General features: G+C 40.1%; 1 protein-coding gene across 1 annotated transcript in view; it reads right to left on the bottom strand.

The window, feature by feature from the left end:
• The window catches only part of akap9 (A kinase (PRKA) anchor protein 9), a 99,576-nt gene that overhangs the window by 19,674 nt on the left and 55,260 nt on the right, over positions 1–24,642 (bottom strand). Inside the window, exons 21-31 of the mRNA XM_084080368.1 lie at positions 22,383–22,646; positions 18,215–18,598; positions 16,748–16,910; positions 9,923–10,017; positions 9,212–9,329; positions 7,931–7,969; positions 6,473–6,705; positions 6,045–6,164; positions 3,292–3,468; positions 1,578–1,667; positions 1,049–1,201 (exon numbers count right to left, since the gene is read on the bottom strand). Coding sequence (XP_083936494.1) covers positions 1,049–1,201; positions 1,578–1,667; positions 3,292–3,468; positions 6,045–6,164; positions 6,473–6,705; positions 7,931–7,969; positions 9,212–9,329; positions 9,923–10,017; positions 16,748–16,910; positions 18,215–18,598; positions 22,383–22,646 — 1,836 coding nt within the window. The remainder of the gene's footprint in view (positions 1–1,048; positions 1,202–1,577; positions 1,668–3,291; positions 3,469–6,044; positions 6,165–6,472; positions 6,706–7,930; positions 7,970–9,211; positions 9,330–9,922; positions 10,018–16,747; positions 16,911–18,214; positions 18,599–22,382; positions 22,647–24,642) is intronic.

Raw genomic sequence — 24,642 nt, 5'->3', positions numbered from 1 at the left:
CGTGGATCGTCAAAATAAGGTAAAAAAATGAATTAATTAATTAATACCTGGCAGTGAGTGTGTAACCAAAATTAACTGAAATTAAGTCTTGTAAAAATAAATACAATATGAACAGAATATTTATGGAATAAATACATTAAATATAATCAAGAATTGTTCCTCATACAATATTTGACATTACCTAATGAAGAAAAAAAAACATTAGAAGAGAAGAAAACAGCGAAACAGTTATCAGTTAAAAAGATCACAGAAATATTTTACTTAAATATTAATACTTTCAACCTGGCGCCCCTATTTTGGGCTTACAATGCGTCACATTGCGACATGTTGTGAGCTTGTTAATCTGCCATTTTCTGATATGAACACAGGTGTGCTTTGGCATTTTGACTTGCACATTAGTGCGCTTTGAGCACACACAATTTGAAAACCACAGGAATACAATACAATGTTAAAGGACGACTTCAGTCATTTTCACTAATGCTCATGATATGATGTTTTTAAAATCTACTTGTCTGTCTCTCATAGGAAGGCTGTGGACAGTTTAGAAACTCGCCTACAAGTGACATCATCGTTTCTTTTTTTTAAATTAGATTTGTATTAATGAGATAACAGTGGCTTCTATTATAGCATACTAACTTTGCAGGAATAGAAAGCCTGCAGTTTCTATTAGCTTGGATTACATCGATGATGTCACTGGTAGGCGGGTTTCTGAACTGTCCACAGCCCTCCTCTGAGACACAGACTGAGTACAGAAAAATAGTACCATATTACCATGAGCATAAGTGAGGCTGAGGACCAATTATATGAACTCCAGTTGTTTAGGCACTGGCACTGCATGGGGATTGGGAATCAAGTGTGTCCGGACCCTCAAAAGACTATAGATGTTATTGTTTAATAAAAGCTTGTGTGATGAATTCTGTGTGACGTGTACTCAGCAGAGCGCTAATTTAGTCGAGTTGTAGATATTTTTGGCAAGGGACACCATCGTACGACACAGTACAAATCAGGCTTTAAATGAACACACAAATAGGGCAGCTACTGTATGTACCTGGAGCATGCTGTCCCTGTTGTCCAGGTATTGCTGCTGGCTGCTGAGCTCCTTCCTCTGGATCTCCAGCTGCATTTGGAGCTGCTGCACCTCCTCGCTCTTGTTCTCCAGCTCCTCCTTGAACTGCTCCAGCTGTTCCTCCAGGTTAACGATCTGGAGGAAGCACAGAGGGATGCTACTGTATATCTACTTCATTTTATGTTTTATATATATACTGTATATATAATTATTTTTGTTAAATGTCATGTTTACATTGCTGTCATTGTTATTGACCCATTCTTGATTTGTAATGTTTAAGTCATACAAGTACATTTTTCATATAATTATTCACTGGCATATTTTTCGCAACCATTCCGCATAAATGTGTTGTGTGACCAGTGACCACTGTCTGTGTCTGCCCCCGGAACACTCCCGCCGAAATTATGCTGGCACTCACAAGTGCTTTGGAACGCCCTCCCTGTGTACATTTAATTCCATTTGTACACTCTTGGTGTTCAATCAACACTATGGGATTTATTTCACAGTGTACCTCTCTCTCCTTCCGCTCCAACGCCTCTCTCTCAGTCTGTAGCTGAGCTTCCAGTGTTGAATGAGTCTCATGTCGCTTCTTCTCCTCAGTCTGGGGAAAAAAGATAAACACAAATACACATGAGCACTTGCATGTAGACATATTTGAATGCGCACACCACATGCACACACCTGTAACCATAAGTTCATGCTTAATCATACGCGGCACATAATAGTGGGGATAGCAGTGTTGTTGAAAATCTATTTAACCACATGCATCCTAGCATTCCTATTCTGGGCATGTCATAATTGGAAAAAATGCTCTAAGAAAACACATTTAAAAGTGCAGTCACCAACAAACAATATATCAGACAATTTGTCAATTGTAGTTCTTCCAATATAGTCTACATGATTTCCCGTAAATGTAATCTCCAGTATGTAGGCAAAACATCCAGACCAGTCCGTACACGTATTATAGAACACATGAGTGCTATTAGACACAAGGACATTATATCTACTATTGCCAGTCACTCCATAGCAGGTCTGTCATTTATAGCAATAGAACAAGTTAAGAAATCCAAACTCCTTCAAAATGAATCCTGATGGATTTTCTATTTAAAGCCTGTTAACCCGGGTGGTATGAATGAAGACCTCTCCCTCCAGTGCTACTTATAGGAACCCTTTATTGAATATGTTCTGTGATGTAATGGGTTATTACATTATTATCACTATTATTTATTTATTCTGAGTAACATGTTTATATGTGATATATGGTCTGTACAATGTACATTATGATTTAATGTGTAATGCTGTATAACTTTAGGGCTTTTTGATTTGTAATGTTATGTCCATGCCCTACTATTGCCATGGTGAAGTTTTTGATCAGTTGCCTTGATGACCCTGATCCTCAGGCACCTGAGCTGATTTGGAGCCCTATAAGAGCAACATGTCTGTCTGTGATTCATTCATACAGCACTGACGAAGGTCCTACAGTATGACCGAAACGTTTACTGCTTTTTTGCACCTTTCACTTTGAGCACAGAGCACTTTATGAGCATGAGCAGAGTCTCTGTCTAAGGATCATCCTTAAAGTTTTTGTGGAGTACGAGTCTTTTTCTGGCAATTTTCCTTCATGTCATAATTGGCATTCTGTAAAAAATAGGTGAACGCTTGGTGAAAATAGCTGATCTACAAGCTCACGACACTGCAATGTGATTCGTCGTGAGCTTGTAGATCGGCTATTTTGGCTATATGACGCACTACGACGTATATAGGGTTTAAGTGGCTAAAATGTTTTCATAAAGAAAAGCGTCTCCAGACACACACAACATAATGTATTATGCAGCTTGTATAATTTGCCTTCAGACCAGCAGCATGGGAAACGGGAGCATGTGTTTTTTATAGCATCCCTATAAACCAACACTGGGGGGCAATCTTGACAGTAGCTAACCTTAGCAAAACATCAACAACAACAGGCCGCTGCCTCCCCCAAATACACCGCTATTCTCCTCCTCTGCAGGCTACTGTAACCCACTGCTAGAAATCTCCCGGGCTTTCCTGTCAGTCCCTCGCAAAGATAAACACACACACACTTCCCTCTGCCATGCACCGCAGCTATTGTTCCCCCATTCCTTTTGCTTTTTTCCCCCCTCTCTTGCTCTCCCGGGCTTCCATCTCTTGCATTACCCTCTGCACCCCCAACTCCCCTCCCCTCCCCCGCTCATCATTCTGCTAACCTTCTGCAGAGACTCGGTGCTGGCCAGCAGGGCCTGCTCCAGCTCGCGCACACGGCTCTCCAGCTTGTCAATCTCCTCGTCGCGCTCGCCCACCTCGCGACGCAGCTGCTCCGAGACCAGCAGCAGCTCACTGCACCAGTCCGCCTTCTCCTTCAGCTGCGAGCTCAGCTGATCCACCTGGTTGATGTGGTGTGGGTGCGCGAGAGAGAGAGAGAGAGAGAGGGAGAGAGAGAGAGAGAGAGAGCACGAGAGAGAGAGCGAGAGAGAGAGGACAGTTTAGTGAGAAGCACGTCTCAACCGCCACCATTCACCACAGCGTAGCCCGTAGATGCACAGCTAGCTGTGAGGTCAGCTGATCCACCTGAGAAAGAGGGTAGATTAGGCGGGGTGGACTTCAGATGAGGGGCAGGGGGAGGAGAGAGATTTCATTCAGGCTGGAAAAGACTACAGTGCAATTTACTAGTCAGGGGGGCTGCTGGCAGGTCAAATGATCCACCTGTGGGATGGGGAAAGGGGGGATGAATGATGTGGTGGGTGTGTAGAAGTCTAGGAGAGGAGCATTTTCCTATAACTGGTAAAGTCTTGTGAAGGCCATGATTGACTGCCACTTTGGTAGAGCGAGCATGGAGAGAGGGGGAAAGGTGACCTATAGTCTCTTAGAAAAGTACTCCCCCAGCTTTGGAATATTTGCTGCGCTATAAAGTAATTATCATATTTACTTGGTTAACATTTTGTCTGAGAATCAAGTATGAAAATGCATGAAAAAAGTATACAACTCAGATTTACAGCTAGGAAAATATCGAACAGAATTTCAAGATGCCATCTGGGTAACACATGATGCAAAGTGTTTTAAAGGACAACTTTGTTTTTTTTACAACCAAGGTTTATGTTTTAACTTGTAATTAAAGTAAATAAAAGATGAGTGTCACAACAATCCATATTTACCCTGCCCGAATGCCCCCACCCACTGTAAAAAAAGATCGCGAAAATTGCTAAAACTATAGAAAGCAGTAAAAAAAAAATGTTTTAACACTCATCTTTTATTTACTTTAATTACAAGCTAAAACATAAACCTTGGTTGTAAAAAAAACAAAGTTGTCCTTTAAGCAAACTATATCCGGTGTGGCAGTTAATCCCTAAATGTTTTTTCCCAATACTTTAAAATGAAATATTTTTCACTTAAAAGTTTCTACAGCTTCATTTACATATCAATAGAAACAAGTATGTGTCTCAGCCAAACAATTCACAAGTAATCCATTTAGAAATCAACTGTGCAGCATAATGTGTTCAAATTTGGTGGATGTTGGCTGACTATAAGACGATAAGATCTTTATATGAGGAACATGGGAGATGAACATTTACAGTCGGGTGACAGTCAATGACATTTGACAAGGTGATTTAAAGTAGAGAATCAACCTGCTTTCAATCTTGGAGGCGTAGATGGAGAACACGAGGAGGGTAAAAGGGACAGAGGAAATAGACAGGGCACTAATTATTTGCTACAGGGGTCAGTGGGGTCTCTAAAAAGGACTTAATGTTGTCTGGAACAAGGATGGTTCTACATGTAGCTAGAAACTATACCTTAGAGTTTACTCCATCCACCTGCAAAAGCCAAGTGGGAGAGAAGGGTAGGAAAATAATAATAACACTGATTAAAAGTTATAAATCAGGAATTGACAAGAACCAAGCGCAAGCCACGACAGACTGCTGAGGGAAAACAGATTCTATGTTATTCTATGTCTAATATTATTAAGAATACTTAATGAGGCTTAATGAGAAGACAAAGAAGACATACTGTACTGTACAGTAATTGTGTTTTGTGTGAGGAAGTTATTTCTCTGCCTTCATGTAATGTCGTTAAGGAAGGCCTTGAAGACAGACATCCTAGACATTTTTCCATTACACTATAATCTGCTCTATTACAGTCACAAAGCTCAATCAAATAATATATTCTAAATGTAGCCAACAATTATGTCATAAACTGCAACACAATTCATCTTCCCTTCTGAAGCCATCTACAGTAGAGCATCAGAGTCTATCAGTCAAAACTATGGAAATACTGTCTCTCTTCTGGTAGCAACGTGTATACCAATCTATGTAAATGATGTTATTCAGAACTATTCAGCCAATCAACTGTCAACAGTTGTGCGAGTGTTCACTGTTTGCCTCCAATCGAGGAACTCAGTGTAGGGAATACATTATAGCACACAAAATGCTTCAATGTAAACGTTAATAAAAAACAATTACTAATAATTACTTATTAACAAGTTATATCAACACAAGTACAGTCTAGACAACATCAACACCTTATTTCCTTTATATATTATAAACCACAACTACTTACCCAACCACAACTTATAATAATAATAATAACAACTGGAAACTTCTTGGCACTTCTTAGCATAAAACTATTGTAAACAATGTATTTAAGTGCTCGCTTTGACCTCAGCAAAGAATTCCATAGAATTAGGTCTTAGATGTTTACAGAGATAAAACCCTGTATCATATAATATAATAAAATAAAAAAAGATCAGATATTAGCATGTATCCCATTCTTTGTTTTTTTGCAGCACTTCCTGCTTGACTGGTTTGGTATCATTTTCTGGTAAACACAGGTAATTGGATCAGGTCTATTGTACCAGTGTGTACCAGGGAAGGCTCTGTACATAACCATGACACTGCATTGACAAACTGAGCATCTCCATTCCGGTCTGGTCCTCGGGGATGAGAACAATGCTTTGTATTGTTGTTACCTCTCGGTTTCTTTGCTCCGAGGCGGACTGCAGCTTCTGAGGGTTCTTAATCTGCTGTTCCAGCTTGTGGATCTCCTGTTGGAAGACGTCCCTCTCATGCTCACGGTCCACCGCTTGCTCCTGGATATTCACATGAAGACGAAAATGTTGTTTTATTTTATTCATATTTAAAATTATATTGTAAATAAAATGTATTTTATTTGTATTACACTTTTCATTCACAGAGAATCTCTGAGTGCAACAACACAACATATTTGATGCTGTTCACTAAAGTGCAAAAATGTTTACGATAAAAAAAAGCAGATCTACAAGCTCGTAGCGTGGCACTCGGTGCCGCGCTATGAGCTTGTATATCTGCTATTTTTGAATAGCCAAAGAAATCTAAATCTAAATCTAAATGGGTTAAGTGTTGTCAGTGTGTCACTTACATCCAGGAACCTCCTGTTCTTGTCCAACTGTTTCTCCAGAGCCTGGATCTGCTGTTGGAGGTCTCCAGCCTCCGTCTTCTGGGCCTGCTCCAGCTCTATCACCCTGTTCACCTGCTCCTCCAGCTCTGCCTCCAGGAGCTTCACGTGTTTCAGGAGGTCAGAGTTCTCCTTCTCCGCCTGCCTCTGGACATCCACCTTCTCTTTCATCAGCTTCTCTGTCTCTTCCAGAAGGTCTACAGACGTGAGTTGAAGGATGCATTGCACAGGACAACACGGGTATCACTTACTGGTGGACAGTTTTATTTCAGTATGAGTAAGGTTTTTGTTGATTTCATTGCTAGGTAGGATGATGAGATAGAGTCACTGAAGAGTTTGAGGTCCATGAGCCTTGTAACTTTCACATGCCATGCATTGATTTGATCAACTCCCGTGTGTACTACTACAGCAGCACTGTTATGACTTAACATTCATTTTCCCTTCTAAAATCTTTGAAATTTAAAGTAACACAGTCTCTATACTTGTTAATCAATTACACAATTATCGATTTGACCCAAATGTGTAACCTCAGACTCTCCCAACATCTCAGTCATCTTTCCAACATACGGTAACATCCCCAAAACCGATGCCCCGTTGTCCATCTGCTGCCACCGATAGACCAACCAATCAACCAACCAACCAACACCTTAAGTTCTAACCCGTGATGAAACCCCATTAGATTAGTGCCAATTTAAAAAGACAAGAAGGTGCAATAGCATAACAAGGGTGTAGACAGTCCAGACATTGCAGTACCATGCCCTGTATGCACGTACAGGCAAGGGAGAGGGAATTCCTGATTGGCCAATCATCTCAGTATAAGGAATGGTATTAACCACTTAAACACTATATAATTAGTTGACCGGTGTCCCCAAGGGCTCTACATTAGGTCTGCTAGTATTTCCCTCTACACCAAATCTCTTTGCCAAAAATAGCTGATCTACAAACACACATGTTGTGAGCTTGTAGATCTGCTATTTTTGACGAATGTTCATCCCAGAATAGGGACGCTAGTGTAGTGCAAGTGGTTAATGCAATATTCATGTACATAGCTTATCTGTAGCTAGCAATCAAACTAATATTTCTCAATTTGGAGAAAAGATGATTGACAATTAGGAGATAATGATTATCTTATATAACGCCTAAGTTTATGTTACGTATCCATGCTATAAAAAATAAAAGGGTGCTGCTAACATTGATCCAAAGACATCAACAATTACCGTGAAGAGCCAGAACATAGAGAAAAGTGAGTTGAAACGAAAAGCAGAAGCAAGTTGAGTTTTTGGGTGAGTTTTTGTGAGCCCATAGCAAGCAAGCTCCAAGCCTTATTTTGTGAGTTGCTGGACTGAAAGGGGGGGTTAGACTGCCACTGGAGTAGACGATCAATACATATAGATGACTGAGCCATGCTCAATGTGGACACACCTGCTTCAGGTGCTGCAACCACTGCAGCGTCAACTAGGCCTATAGGAGGATAAGAAAGCACAGGAATTTAGCATGCTCTTGTTTTGGTCGTGAACAGGCAGACTCTAATTACTAAATACTCCGTCATACGATGGTGTCCCGTGCCGAAAATAGCAGATCTACAAGCTCACAGATCTTCTACAAGCTTGAAGATCGGCTATTTTCCACGCAGGACGCCATCGTACAACAAAGTTATAAATCAGGCTTAAGAAAGATAGACAGATAGAAAGGAACAGATGGGATGAGAGGCCTGCCTCTGTCCATGGTATTGGGTTAAAAGTTGTGTGTTGCCAAAGGATGGAGAAGCCAAACGCTGTGAAAGAAAATGGTGAGAGTTCCTAAAACAACCCCTCTAAGGAGTGTACCCACCTCACCCTAGACATAATGTACTTACCTACCATTTCATAAGAGATTCGTAACGTTTCTACAGAATACCTTTTCATAATACAAGGGATGTCATGTTATGGTTCCACAGAAGATATCGGATGCCAGTAATATAGCAGTGATAAATTGACAAATTGAACCAAAGAGTTTCCACTTAGAGCTTCTTATAAGGAAACTTACAAGAGATGTTTTATCACAGTCCCACATTTTAGACCTCTTGTAAACAACAAAACAAACAAAAGAAAAATAATGCAAATATATGACATGTACTGCAACTGACATGCTGCCTGCCTTTGGTACATTACAGTTTGTGCAAAATGTTTCCAACTATGAATCCCATGTTCCTAACTCAGGGTGTTAATGGTCCTCTGTAAGTCCATGAACAATTTTTAGACAGACACAACAACGTGGTGCGGGAGAATTACTGTCAGACTCTCAATCAATGACCATAAATTATTCACCACTGGGAAACAGCAGTATCTGTTAAATGACTGCAGAGCATTAATGGAGCTCTGCAATGTGATCTTCCTCTCCATTTTATTCTTCCTCTTCTTATAAACTAGCGGCTTGTTTTCCTCGGGGGGCCAATACATGGGAAACAAGTAATTCACTCTATGTTGGTGGAGTAATGTCCCAAGAATTCACACAGTAAAATCATATTGTAACCAAATTGACCCTTGCGGGTCCCTTTGGTTACATTTGCACACTTGCAAATGGATAAATCAATGTCTGTGGATTTTAGTGTGTAGGGGAGGTTGGGGGATTTATGTTTTGGAAGGATGAGGTTTACCACAAAAAACAAAACCTCTGGATTGCATGTTGTGGTCATTTTTTCTAAAGGAATTCTGGGATACATACGAAGCTCCCGAGGTCCAGCATGCTCCCTCATGGCGTCTTGTTGCCGTGACAACAGCTCCCTCTCCTCCTGCATCTGAAGTCTCTCCTGTTCCAGCTCATGCAGCCGGCTGCTTGTCACCTGGGTTAGACAACAGTTTGAAATGCTTTGGTGTTGCTCTGACGTAAATGCAGTCAATATGGATTCTTGTTTAAAGCACCGTTTCTCAACGTCTGGTCCGGGGCCCAGCGGGGGTCCAGGTGGACCCTTACGGGACTGTAACTCAGAGTGTACAAATGGAACCATTTTAAATCTTTGGGGCCCCAATCTACACTGTCAAATCCTTAGTGCTTATTTAATTAGAGCAAAGAAATTGGCTTGAGATAAGTAATCCAACATACTAAATATTACTGTTATTTGTAACACCTTTACTTCATTAATTTAATTATTTTCATAATGCTGTGCCACATAAACTAACCACTTAAGCCCTATTTTTTACTTTATTAAATGCTATGCTACAAATCGTGAGCTTGCAGATTGGTTATTTTTGAAAAATAATTTCAATCATTTTGAAACTTTTCACCTATACTAACAAAATATGGATGACAAGTTTAAAGGAAAATCCCAGTAACTAGCTTGTAGGATTACAAACAAATTTCATATCCAAAATGTCTTTATACCTTCTGAACCAGCTAACTGGTTCTTTGTGCATCTGTGGAGCTCAGGTATCTTACCTGCAGCTCTTGCTCGAGGCTGAGTTGCAGCTCTTCCTTCAGGCGTGCCTGTTCCTCCAGCGCAGCCCGCTCACCTGTGTAACCATCAATCACACCTGAAGATGAAGAGAGAGAGGTGGGAGCACAGTTAAAAGGAGGAAACTACAGTATTTGGCTGCATGCAATGCATTATCATATAAAACAAATATCACTTGGAAATACTGTGTTGTATTTTCACACGTGTGTATATGTGTGTGTTTCTATGTTACTGTATGCTTACTTCTGACATATACGTATGTGTTCACATTTTGCATCTCCAACAAACATGGTCATTCAACAAAACATGCTGTGAAGAATGCATTCCTACGTAGACACTCAAACAAACGCCGAATTACAAGACCATCACAAATAGACACAATTGACAGCAGGGAACAAAATCCAAGGTTACTATACAAGGACAAGACACACACCAGGTAGTCTCTCAAGAGACTAAAAACTATTCTACAATCTCTGAATGCTACATAGAGTCTGTAACTACGCCTCCTGAATGCCGATAACGGAACCCGCCATCTGTTTGTCATTTCCATTCACGAAAATGCATTTTAAAATATGTTTAAAATATCTTTTAGAATTTTCTTTTTTACTAAGCAGCAAGCCACATAGGCTTTGACTAATTAGATTTTTATTAGGACACGCTTTCACGAAAGACGAAACGGAAGTGGGGGGAGGCGGGGGCATCTGTATCGCTTTAAACGCTTCCATTGCACAGACTGCTTAAGCAGAAGCGTTTGAAAATTGTGTGAGATAAACAGTCTGGTTGGCGAGACTACACACCAGGGTCGGATTGGGTAAGCAGAGTGGGGATTCACACTTCAATACCGCACTCAGCCTGAAGGAGGAGAAGCTTATGCGACTCATGCACATCGCAAGATGCACAAATACGTTAGAGACATTCAATTTCAAATCAGCGGCTACTCACTTCCATCAAATGAAGCATAATCACAAATGAAAGGAAAGTACACATGGATTGTTTGTTGGTGGGTTTGCACAATGTAATTCATTCATGTGCGCACTGTGAATTTGTTATATATATATTTTTTTATACAAGTCCTTTATTTTTCAAATAGTTTCCAGTTCAAATTATAATACTATGCTGTAACATACAGTATGTTATACATTTATGAAAATAGATAGACATTTTCTTCTTCATAATGTCTCACAAACTGTAATCATTCCATATATTCTCTGACTGGCACTCTAAAATCCTGGCACGACCTCTGACACCCACACACAAGCACACACACAAACAAACACGCATACAGATGTATAGACAAACAATAAACAAACACACAAACAAGGGGGGCACGTCTGACCCATTTTGCTTGACAGAGTGTACAAAGCTGTGCTGCCTACACAATAAACTGTTCCATTATTATACATTCTGTCACAGGTCAGCAAGCATGTACTAGCACACTATTATTCACATACGAGAGACAACAGAAAGGCCTATGAATACACCAAAAATTACTATTACGTACATTGAACAAATCCTGCTCACCAATTGATTGTACTTGGAAGTACAGTAAGCCTTGTCTGTTGTTAACTAGTTGTACGAACTCTTGTTTTATTATTGTATTGTGTTATTGGATCTTGTGTAGTCGATACACTTATTTGTTTTTGCTCTTGCTCATTTGATTTTGCTATTTGTATCATCTGTTTAAGAAAGTAGGTAGCTGATATATTGCACTTTTACCTTAGCGCTAGGTATACTCTTAGTTGCTTGTTTTAGCAGAAAATGCACTTAGGACTTCTGGTGATTAGTAGTTTCGTTCCCTACCTATGTTGAATGCACTTATTGTAAGTCGCTTTGGATAAAAGCGTCTGCTAAATGACTGTAATGTAATGTAATGTAATGTAAGTGGTCTGGTGGTTAAAGCTAAGGTAATATTAGTGTTTTGCCGTCCAGAATATTTTTAGATGCCGACTACAAAAGTTTAGCAAGTTGAGGAGACACATGAGTAACATGTTAGGATTCATCCTACCCTAAATGTGGGTCTAGAGGTGTTGACAACTCAATCATTGATAGACACTTTAATTTTGAATGCTTTCTCATAGCAACAGATTAGCAAATAATTACCTAAATCAAACTCCCCACATTCCTGTTGTTTTGCTTTCCATTCATCTTGACTGCACCCACTTGTGGTTGCTAGTGTGGGATCAGTGGTTTTAAGTTATGCTTTATTAACCACTTTCAACCTGCCATCCCTATTTTGGACATTATACAGGTAGGTGGTATTCTTCAAAATACATTAAGAATTTTCTAAAATAAGAAAAACGGCAGCTCTACAAGCCCCTGTCAGCTTGTAAGTCAGATATTTTTTAAATAGGGCTTAAGAAAAGGGAGTGCAGTTTCCAAGAAAGTTCAACTTGACATCTCTGTTCTAAGTAGAAAGTTCCGTGTCATACAGTCAGATCAGGAACCATGGTGGACTGCAGAGTTTACCTAAGGAGGTGATCCTACCATGAGCTCTCTTGAAAAGCCATTCATTTATTTACTCTATCTGTCTGATGAACAGCTCATGTAAAACATGAGATATAATGTAAAAGGTCATTATTATTAAAGGTAAAGATTCAGCAAAAGCACAATTAAAATCAATTGCAACCCCATTTTTTTCATCCAGTGCCAATTGTCGAAGTACCGGTAATCCTGGGCACTACACTCCCTCTGCTAAATTGCATAGAGTAAACTGTAGATATCCCTAGGCTGGCAAACTCAACAAGTTGTGGTTTTGAAATGAGGTCCAACTTAAATGTTTTACAAATTGGGCAACAAGGAACAAGAACATTCACCACACCATGTTTCAAATTACATAATCTGTGATGCAATACATCCACCCCAAGAAAGGCTTTTAGCGATTTAGAGAACTGTGTCAACTTGTCTGTGTTCACCTGCTCAACATGCATTGGTAGGTTAAATGTCATACTTCAACGATATGCAACATACATGGGGTACTAAGTCTTATTTAACTACATTAGCCATGGCGTTCCTAATTTGGGTACATTTTCGAAACGTTCAAAAATAGCAAAAATTGCTTATCGACAAGCTCACAGCGCATATGCTACGCATTGTGAGCTTGTACTGTAGATCGTCCATTTTCACTATTTGTTGTACAATGAAGTATATAGGGCTTGAGGTGCTTATCTTAACTCTGCAAGGTCATTAGTAAAGGAAATCAATGTTACTCCTGTGCCTTTCAACTCTCTATAAAACGAAGGTGACAGTGATTGCGAGCCATTGATGACAATAAAATAAATGATTGTCGTCATTACAATCATTAAACACACAAATCATCAGAGCTACAGTAAGGACCAAATAACAGCTGCGTTAACCCATCTAACAAGGCTATGTGGACGCCACTGTCTTCTGTTTCCACTGCAGAGGTGTTCCACAGTCTGATCTGTTGTGTAGAGGTAGATGACAACTGTAGCACAGCTCCAATCAAAAGCTTTCTTAGCTCTGTGCAATCTTTTCTGGCAAGGACAGTAGGATTATGTATCAGCTTACTTCACTTACTGTTTGTTCCAAACTGTACTTCACATAATTATTATTTACATACAATATAGGAAATCTTTAATGGATAAAAACTCCCTAACCCAGCTCCAGGGACACATGTTAGACATGTAATAAGTAATTCTGTGGCTTTTTGAAGACATTTTTCTTTATCTTGCAATACTGAGAGTGATACTGAACACAATCAGGCACATGAAACTAATCCATGAAGGTTTGTGTGTCAAAAGATTGTACCACAACAATACAGTATATCATTTTAACACCTCCATCAGCTCTCAGGCAGACTTTATAGCAATCTGTTTCTCTGTAGGGGTGCCTACATTTAGCCTTAGTAAAAGTATCCCATCCTGGAACTCCTTCATTTCTGAACAATAACAGTGGCCTTTTCTGACACACACTGTCCCTCATTTAGGTTAGACAAAATATTAGCATTGCATCTAAAAGGTGTCAATCTCAATAGTAAAATGATATTGTTCCTCTTTCCTCATACACCTGGCAGTCTGTAGGCATGGCCAGATCAAATAGAAATAAATAGAAACTCTCCACCTACAGTATTCATGATCAAGGTTAGCACATTTCTTTAATTCTGTCTTGATCCAGAAGGCTATCAGGGCTAAAGAGAGGTTAGGAGCGACAGGTCCTGGAAAATGCAGTCCTCAATCAGATTAGATAACACCACAAGGGAGATGTTGTCTCTGTCTCATAGAAACGATAACATGCAAACAGAGCATTGTCCATCAAGGGAAAAGAATGAGCACCACTTACTGCTGCCTCCAGGTTACAAAACACATGTCGTTTACCAATGAAAACACACCTTACATCGTGTGTAAACAAGACAGGGTCTAAAAACAGAATTTGAAGTGGATCTCGGACTTCATGTGACCAGGCAGTCTATGACGTCTCTACCATATTGCGCAAAGTTTCAGCCCAATCTGACCTCCATTGATTCCAGTATTAAATGTAAGTTTTAAAATGTTAAATATTTTAAAAACAATAAAACATATGTGAAAAATATTAATTTCTTTAATTGGCCTACTGGAAGCGTGCCAAAAGATTTTGGCGGTGATCAGTCCGGTGGTTTGTGTTTAACCCAGGACACACAGACATTCACACAGACCCTCTTATGGCTTGGCTCCTATAGTACAACCCCTTAAAAATGTTCCTCTATTTGTGAAGACAATTAGATCAGATGAAGACCTTTAATATACACTATATTCAATTTCAAAAACACACAGGTAATGTTTTCTCACATTACAATCCCCACATGTCACAGTGAGTGACATCACAGGCCTCATGGCACTGGCACTAATATAATACAAACTCTACTGTCTGTCCTCTTTACCCAACAGAGCCGCTATCATCCTCACTGACACCTAATAGTTTCTGTCAGTCATTCGAGAGGTTGTTCCTCTGTAGCGAGGCTGTCTCTTGGGTGAACTCAAAAACCTGTTTTCTCCGACCACACCCGCAGCTATTACAAGTGTGGATCACCCAGACAAAAAGAAGGGAATTATTTGTGCTCGCCCACGGTGGCACTCTAACAGAAAGATGACAACGCTAACGACAACAAAAAAAGCTATTTGGGGTTTAGAGCTTTCAAACAGTCACTGAAAATGAATGAGAAAGTATGTAGTCGGATCTACATGGCATGTGAATACAGGGGGAATTTCACCTTAAATGATAGACAGGAACCTGCACTGAAAAGAAATGAGTGACTATAATAGTAGTCAGTATACTAGGCAGAAAGCTAAACTGAAGGAAGAGACTATTGTACATATTGCTGATCATCTCTCTCTCAAGCTATAATGCAACCTTCACATTTGTACAGTGGCAGCTTTATACATTGTATCATGCTTTGCATGATATGAAATGTCCACACTAGAGAATTCAACAGTTCATGATACCAGTGGTGGTTATTTAAAACAGCTTGTCGTGCTACTGTATCTCACACCTTGGTGTATGACTGAACACAAACAGTAGTTAACAGTGGATTAACTTTCCTTACGACAGCTAATATTTGTTATGCTCCACCACCCCTATCAGGATACAGACACAAAGCTTGCATTACACCATACCAGGATGCTACTGAAGACAAACAACCCTGTATGCATTTACAACATGCAGTAAACTCATCACTAAGTGCCCAAAATTCACTGTAACGAAACCAGTATCTCATGCAGGTCAAATAGTGCAAAGAAACCAACTAAACATATTGGGCTGGGTTTTATGTATATGAGGATGCATAAGACCGTACCAGTCAGCTGTTCCTGGACCAGCTACCTCTGATAGGGTTGGGTCATTAAACTAACTGACCCCAACAAGGACAAGAAGGGCTCTAAAATATGTTTTGGTGCTTCACAATGACTTTGCCTTCTTATACCGTACATTTTTAGAAAGGGTTTCAACTGCACAATTCTCCTGAAGATATAATGTACTTGCAAGGCACAATGACACTATACAGCAAACATTATGGCTTGTACACTGTATTTAAATTGTTATCCCCTTGTAAATTCATTCATTAAAGGTAAGATAACAAACTTTCAATACGTTTTCTGTATGTTACAGTGAGTACACGATAAATTAAATAAAGCCATTGAAAGGGGATAGGGGACTCCATTTACTTTGAGTAGAAAAATGTTCAAAAATGTAAACTTTTGCTTGGCAGTTTAATTAAAAACAAACTGAATTAAACTTTGTTGACTGGGGTTCCACAAGGGTACATACACTATTCACTGAAAATCGCTGATCTACAAGCTCATGACTGCTATTTTTGCTGAATGTTAGTCTATTATATGGCCAGAATAGGGATGCTAGTGTTCTTGTGGTTAACTGACATTAGACAGAGAAAAAGACCCACACATTTTTCAGTTTGTAGACTTTGCATCATAGATGGCCTGTGCTTCATTCTCTCTCTGTGCCTCATATTATGCAAAAACACAGCTGATCCCCCTCACTCACTGCACTGCAACACCAACCTCCCCCAAACACACACAGAGATTTTTACACACATTCCACTTCCATGGGCTCCTTTTGATGTCATGCCTTCTGTTTTACGCTAATCACGGCCTTACGATCATCAGAAAACTAAATCCGAATACTGTAACTGACAATACAGAATACTGTCATTCTCTGATCACTCCAACCCCCAAATCCTGATCAACAGCATCCATCCCAACCCCAAGTACACACACACGTGCACGTCACAGCTTTTGAAAAAATGTTTTGTCTGCAATAAAACAAAATAAAGCATGTAGAAAAGACAAATCCTCACTCACCCTCAGCCTTGTGAAGTTCCAGAGCCAGCTGCTCGCGGGCCCTAGCCTCCTCTGCCAGCCTCTCCTGCAGCTCCTCCTGACGCTGCAGGAGCTCGCCGATCTCCTGGTTGTGGCGGAAGGACTCCCGCATCAGCTCCGTCTGGGTCACCCGGGCATGCTCAAGCTGAGAACGAGAGACGGGTGATGGTGAGAGACGCACAAGCAGAGAAAGAGGGTAGGATAGAGACATTGTCGAGTCTGGACCATATGACTTACATTGTGACTCCTGAAATAATATTTATGAAGGTAAAAGTACAGTGGAAATATCATTGTTCAAAAAGATTGTTGAGAGACAGGTTAGGAGATGAACGGTTGACTATGGCATGTGAAGTACAAACTCTGAAGCTGAAATACCATTTATGCTATCTTGTTTGTCTTTGCAAATGTGAAAGCGACATGACCTTTAACATCACAGTTGTCAGACAATTGACAGAATGGAGGATGGAGGATAACAGAAGCACTTCACTCACTCATTGTGTAGAACTTTGGTAAAAAAAAATATATTTAAAAAAGATTACAAGCTTACCAAACAGACTATTGTAAACCTATGTTGAGTACAGCACTGATGCCATTTAGACTACATTTTTGAGCATCATGAACCGAGGGAACAAAAAGGATGCATACTAAGAGGTAGTGTACAATATTTACATCATTAATACAAACTATAACAGTGTTGTTTGGCAACACAGATCACCATAGTTTGTTGTATCACAATTGGCGATCTACAAGCTCACCCGTCATATGCAATGCATTGTGAGCTTGTAGATCTGCTATTTTCGGCACGTGACTCTTGTTGTGCTGACATCCTCACACGTGAGTCACCAAAACAAAACCCACTTCCAAACCTTATGCAAGGTTGGTCTCTCTGGACAGGTCACATGTATGTGTGCTTGGCGAGGCTGATATGAAAGCACTATAGTCATAGTGTAATAAACCTCTCAAGAGCTCATTCACACTCAGGGGGGGGGGGAGATTTCCCAATCTCCCAGAGCAAAGATCACAGTGCAACTGAAGGACAATGAGGAAGTGGTAATGTAACCAATGCCACACAATAGTCCCATAATCCTTTACCTTCTAAACGAGTAAAATAGAATTACAAATTAAAGTATAGGGAGGGGAAATGAAAACTTAAATGCATAAGACGTTATTTAGATTATTATTCTACAGTATATACATGTTATGTTACCTCTGAATTGAGAAGATTTTCTCAAATAGATTTTTGTGTAAAAAGAAGCTAATGTGCAGGTCAGTAGCAGTTTCAGACATCAATGACACATCAGCTGCATGTGTTTTAGGGTTTACAAGGCTATAGGCTAGGGTGCAATACGAGACAACAAATCAATGTAATGCGGTGGGGGTTGAGAGCACTTTACACTGTCCACGCTTCATCCAATCCATTGAACCATCGCCTGCGTAATGTGAACTTACTGTATACGGAGGGGTAGGGAGTGAAATTTTGGAGACGACCTTAAGAAGGTGACCCTTGGTGCTGTGGTTGATGTGTGAGATTTGAGTCTGCACCACCACAGAGTTCTTCTCATTCAAGGTGCTGGGGAGGGGAAAGGGCCGTGGGAGGGGGACGCGGGATTCCACCTCGTACACGTCCTGGTCCTCCCCTTCCACCCACATGCTGTTAGAATTCCAATAAGAACGGTACGAATCCATGTCAGCGGCGCAACTTATCGGGTTGTTCCTTGTACGCCAAAGCTCCTTCTCGTGGCTGATCAAACAGGGGCTTCCATCTGGCAATGTGTCTCCAGCTGAGGTGATCCAGCCATCATAATGCAAAATAACAACAAGAAAAACATTCCGCTGGGATTAAAGAGACGAGTGACGGCATAGGTAGTGCCAAGCAACAGTTTCTACGTGGCCGTCGAGCACACGGCTAGAGTAAACACCATTTGGAGCCGGTGAAGTTCACGTCATCTCAAATCACATGTTGTGCCTCGGAGGAGGAACAGGTTCCAGGTAAATATTAAGAGGGGAGTCATCGAGTGACGGCGAGTAGTTCTGTGACAGGAGAGTAGCCAGTGCACTTCCAGAGAAAAGTCATCCTCACCAAATAGTGGATATCAGATCCAGGATCTGCGGCTGAGAGGGAATCCGACACATTATCCATGAAGGTAAATAAACCAAAAGTCATGCATGTTTTCCATTCTTGTCCTCTCCGGTGATCTCTGACTGTTTCCCAGTGTGGTTTCTGACCTTGTGCTATGCGAGCAGAGCACAGCCGTACCATGCCTCTCAGCAGAGCTCACACCGGCATGTGTGCTCCAGTTCACTCTCTCGCTGTGTTTCTCTCTTCCCTGATTCGCTCTATCTGTCCCTCTGAAGGTTCATTAACAATGGTGTGCCGCCGTGGCAACCGTGACCCACAGGGAAACCTCCCAGAGGCCCCCCCTTAATTGCTTACTCCAAGCGGCAGTCGACCAAGTGGGAAATGATTGTGGTCTGATCCAAGCCTTCCACTCACTATACCTCTTCTGTCCGTCTAGTCCACTCTCCGTGTCAGTTCAAAAACTCCTGGTTGCTCTTTGCTCTTGCCCTAATACTGTGCTTACTCATTCTAGCCAGCTGTCTGTTCTTTTAAACATCAAAATGTCCTTATTTTAACCATTCTACTCTCACTCTCTTCCCCCACTGCTCTCTCACTTTTCTGACCTCAGGCAGCCTATCGTGTCATTCTTTCGCTCACTTTACTGCTCCGTTTTACACGCACATGCTTGGAAGAATTCAGTCCCAGAGATCCAGGTTTTTTTTTCTTTTTCCAAAGCCTGAATTTCTCTTTTACTTCCTGTATATCAATAAGCAAGCATAGTGCAGAATACTGTTCAGTGAAATAGGGGAGGGAAGCAGGCGTGGCTTCAGCCCTCAGGGCAAGTGGAGCAGGTAGATTTGCAAGTAGAATACACACTCCCTGTCTTTACATACAGGTACATACACACACACCACGACCACATACAATGCGCACAGCTACACCTATTTCACGAGAGCTCGTCGGACCGGATTTGTATTCTGCATACTGTAGGTGCAGATGGGCAGAAAGATTAATTAGGTTGTGACAGGTTTCCATAGTCTCTAGACCTTCTCCTATACTGTCTTGTGTGGCTTGTCAACCATCAAACTTATCACAAACGAGCAATCTCAATGTCTAAGCTACAACAGGGGAGAACAATCACCTTTCACCCCGAGCGAATAATTGACAACATCAGCCAAACAAAGACAATTAACATTCCTGACCGGCTCATTACAGCGGAAGATTTTCTCACCGGCATTTCACAGGCAGGATAAAGTGATCACATTCTCCATTGACAAGACAAATGAGCACTGGATCCATTAAACGAACAACTTGAAGATGTGCTGGTCAGAAGACCTCACTTTATTGCATTGTAATTGTGTAAAGGAGGACAAATGTAATGTGTGACATGTTACCATATTGTACCTCCCTTGTAAAACATTATGGAAATGTAATTTACTGATAGAAGATTATACCCCGACAACCTGACACTACTCTGTTGACAACCCGACACTACTCTGTTGGTGCAGAGAACACTAAGCTGACTTTTGTTGGTCTGACTGCTAAAACATTAGCATCCACCCACACACAACACAGATAATAACACACACAGAGGCAAGATTCTGTCACAGCTAGATAATGTTACATGTGAGTAACCTTTCTTCATTCTTTTTCATGCAGCACAAGGCTGGAACTCAAAGAAGAAGTTACGTCACACAAGACTGCAATTTGACGCCCTATGATTATTGTTTTAAAAATGCATGGCTGTATAACAAAAGAAATGACATACAAATATATGAGTAACATGGGCTACATAGAATGTGTTGTAGCTTAATTATGCTCTGTTCCATGATCTGACATTGGTAAGTATGTTAAAATTATGTGGTTAAAGAACAAAGGATGGGAAGATTGCAATTGTGTTTATTTAATAGAACAAATGGCACAGTCAGTCACACACACTGAAAATGTATTTCAATCTATTTTTAGATAGCCAAGATGAAGCCCACATGGGTGTGAGTAATGCTTGAAAGTAAGCCAAAGGGAAGATGCACAGACAGTGTCATCTATTACATAAAGTCTGATTAATTTAGTTGCATGGCAGCATTGTAAACCAAAATTAGCCAAATCAGATCTTATGGATCAGCTATTTTTACACCCACACACATCTACAGTACAGTAAATATAAGTAATTAAGTATATACAGTAACTTAACACATTCACTGGCCTGGTTTAAGTATGCCTATCTTTCTGGGATGACATTGGACACAGGAGACACACTGTGTGTATACATACTAGAAAGCGGGGGTGGGGCTGTTCGTGCCCAGCTGAATCACGATAGGCTGTCTGGATAGACAGACAAAAGCCCCCATGCAAATACTGCTTGTATCTATAGGCAACCATGGGAATGCGACAGCTCTATTGTGCATGAATTCTACACAGGCCAACTCTGTTTCCAGCTAAATTCTGCAGTCTCATCCCCATTTATCCCTTTGTGAACTGACTTGAAAATCCATAGGGGGGAGGGGTGTCAACAATGTGGTGACTTCTAGGTACAAGCATCCAGGTGCATCAAAGTAATGGGACTGTGCACAAGGAATGTGAGCACATTTTTGGTGGCAACCGAGGATACACTTTTGTTGTCATCAGAACTCCATTAAGTTCTGATACAAGTATGGCTACCTCTCTAGGAATTTCTCAATACATGCATGTTCGCATTTCTGATACCAAAACCATGAGTATCGGCCAACACCAAATTTTTTTTTTTTTTCAATTTTCAATTTATCCACACAGAACCAGAGATATAGCCACTCACTCCTTGGTTAACTTATTACTTTAAAATCCTGTATCTCGGCTCCTGTGTGTTTTTTTTTAACATTGGCAGTGGGGGAAGTAAAAAAAAAAAAAGACTTCTGGCAGGGAATGTGTTAAGGAATCAAGGACACCGGCATACTGTCTGCACCTGCTATATACCCGCAATAAAGAAACTATTTAATAAGCAACTTTTCGGTCAAGGACCTTTTTCAGGCTGAATGTCCTTGACCAAAATGTTGCCTATGCATATTTCATCAGTTTCATCCTCATTAACACCACACTTCTAACTATTGGAATAAGTCACCTAATGATGCTTTATAATATCAGAGTTTGTAAATGTGTACTTTGTATATTTCTCACCTAGTAAGAGCTAACAGGTACGGTAATATTCAGTAAGACTAAGTGTACCACGGTACAATTACAGGGGTAGAGGGGAGTATACAAAGAGCCCAGAAAGTAGGATAGGAGATTGATTTTATCGATTACAAAAAATAATCGATTCTAATAAAATTATCGATTATATCTACAAACTCACAGTGCATTTCATGATGTGTTGTGAACTTGTAGGTCAGCTATTCGCTATTTTTGCACAACACCATTGTATGACGAAGTATAAAGTAGGCAGACTAAATAATGTAGAATATTTTCATGCCAATTCGTTGATAATTGTTTTTTTTTATAACCAAAAAAGAAAACGCTTCACGAATATTCGATTAAGCGCAAAAGTAATCGATAGCATAATCGCTAAGGAAAAAAGTGTCCTCCTACCTGGTTGGTGGTCTGGGTGATGGCCACCAGCATCCTCTCCAGTGCCACCTGGAGGCGGGTGCTAATTCCCATCAGGTAGTCCTCATTCTCCAACTGGCCCTCAGCCGCCAACAGCAGCAGGCTCTCTGTGATCTGCTGGGACACCTCCAGGCCCTCGTCCGTCTCTCCAGACCACGCGCTGACATCATCTGCGCCCGTCTCACTGACCTGGCAAGCGTCTGTGGGAGGACCTGTGTACCACACAGAAGATTTAACAGGAGAAACTCATTTCAAATATATTGCATACCTAATGTGATTATTGCCATTTACAATCAGAAATTAGAAGTATTAACAGCACGCATGCAACTACCAAACAATAAAGGGACACAACCCAGTCTGTTCAAGATTTTACCTTTAAGGCATTATTCAATAAAACTAGCCAAATGCCACGTCAGCCAATAAAAGTGTGTATTCACTAACACTATCAATGTCCTCAGACTTGCTAAGATAGCATTATATTTTCTTTTACTCATGAACGAGTTAATACCTATGGAAAAAAAAGGTTAGCATATGGCTGAACTTGGCCTTATATTCATTAGACAGAGCTTAATTAACAGAATAATAAGCAGGGCTTAGAGTATATGATGAGGGTGTAGGCCACGGAGTGGTATACTGTACTGTATGTGTAAGTACATATGGCAACGGCCCTAAGCTAGTACACTGTTGTAGGCCTATATATATATAAACCCATTTTATTTAATTATTCATCTGATCATGTGACCTGTAAAAAATATAATCTTATACTGCAGAATGATTACATTGCATTTTGATATAAGAACACACATTAACTGTGAAATAAATTAGTACATCAGATTAGATGTTTTTTATAAAGGATGTCTTCTGTATGAAATATGTACTGTAATATAACTCACACTATTGTATGAGGAAAATAATGTACAGTAGGGCACTGAGGGGAAAACATAAGGAAAACATGTTCAGTGAAGACTATATGTGGGAGAACATAAATCAGTAACGTACTGTACAAGGAAACAAATACTTGCCAGTGGCACTATTAAGGCCAAAATAAACAAATGTTTCTCTAAAATAGATTTGTCTTTAATTTGCATTTCATAGCGTTTAAAGTATTGACACATTATTTTAATCTCAGGAACAAATAAAATGTATAAAACAACAAAAGGGGTTCACATTGAGAGATTTTAAATGTTGCTTTCTGGCTGAGAGTCTGTCATGGCTTTTGTGGGAACCTGGCATTATAAACTTTGAGTCCTTTGAATCACCATAAAACATTGAATAGAATGAATTACATGAGTGTTATTTCCCCTGGAGACGGCAACTGTATTCCTGGAACCACTTGGAAGTATTTACAATACCTACAAGATGTTCCAGAAACACAGTAAGTATGATACTGGTTTGCTCTGACTCAGCTCTTTTAATTAGCCCCTCAAACTGGTGATTCAAGTGGGTTGTTGTGTACAGACAGACAACCATGTCACATAATACCAAATTCTGGGTGGTTTGTATACAGACCAGCCAAGAGCCAACCACATATCAACTCCACATTGAGTTCCACTGTGTATGAAATGTTAGTAACGTTACTTAACCACTTAAACCACTTCACTATATAATACATATGAAGAATAGCAGCTCACAATGCATCACTTTGTGAGTTTGTAAACGTGCCATTTTAAATAAAAAAAAATGCTATGGTTTATTTTACAATAAATAAAGAAGAATCCTATAATGACATGCCCAAAATATGGACAACAGGTTGAAAGTGGTTAAATATTTTAGAGCCAGGGGAGCTCCATGCAGTGAGTGAGTAAACATGTTTTGTAGGTTCATTTCTGTTTATTGTGATGGTTACAGGAAAAATAGACACCGTCTCTATCATGACAGCTAAAACTACCCATATAAATTAATACAGGATAGACAAAAATGTGTATTTCCTTTCTCTGCCCCAGTCCTCTGATTATCTTTTTCTCTCAACACAGGATTTAATTTCCAAGCTACAGTTTGGTGAACTTTTTTGTTGTTGATCTCCCTTAAATCCCCCCTATTTTAATTATACAATACAGTATATTGTTAAAATAATAATTGTTAGCAAAAGACAACTTGTAAAAGTAGACACCATTTCACCCCATGATACATTTATAGACCAGCATTAGTCTCGCTGAGACCCTTAAAAGTTTCAGCAATCAAATATTCTTTCTTAAAGAATAAACATAGTTTATGTCTCAATATATTAACTGTATTAAATTTG

The sequence above is a fragment of the Gymnoscopelus microlampas genome (genome assembly GCF_963454915.1).
Source record: "Gymnoscopelus microlampas genome assembly, chromosome: 15".
In the NCBI taxonomy this organism is placed as follows: domain Eukaryota; kingdom Metazoa; phylum Chordata; class Actinopteri; order Myctophiformes; family Myctophidae; genus Gymnoscopelus; species Gymnoscopelus microlampas.
Note: the sequence above shows the minus strand (reverse complement) of the source record. Positions and strands in the feature narration are given on the sequence as shown.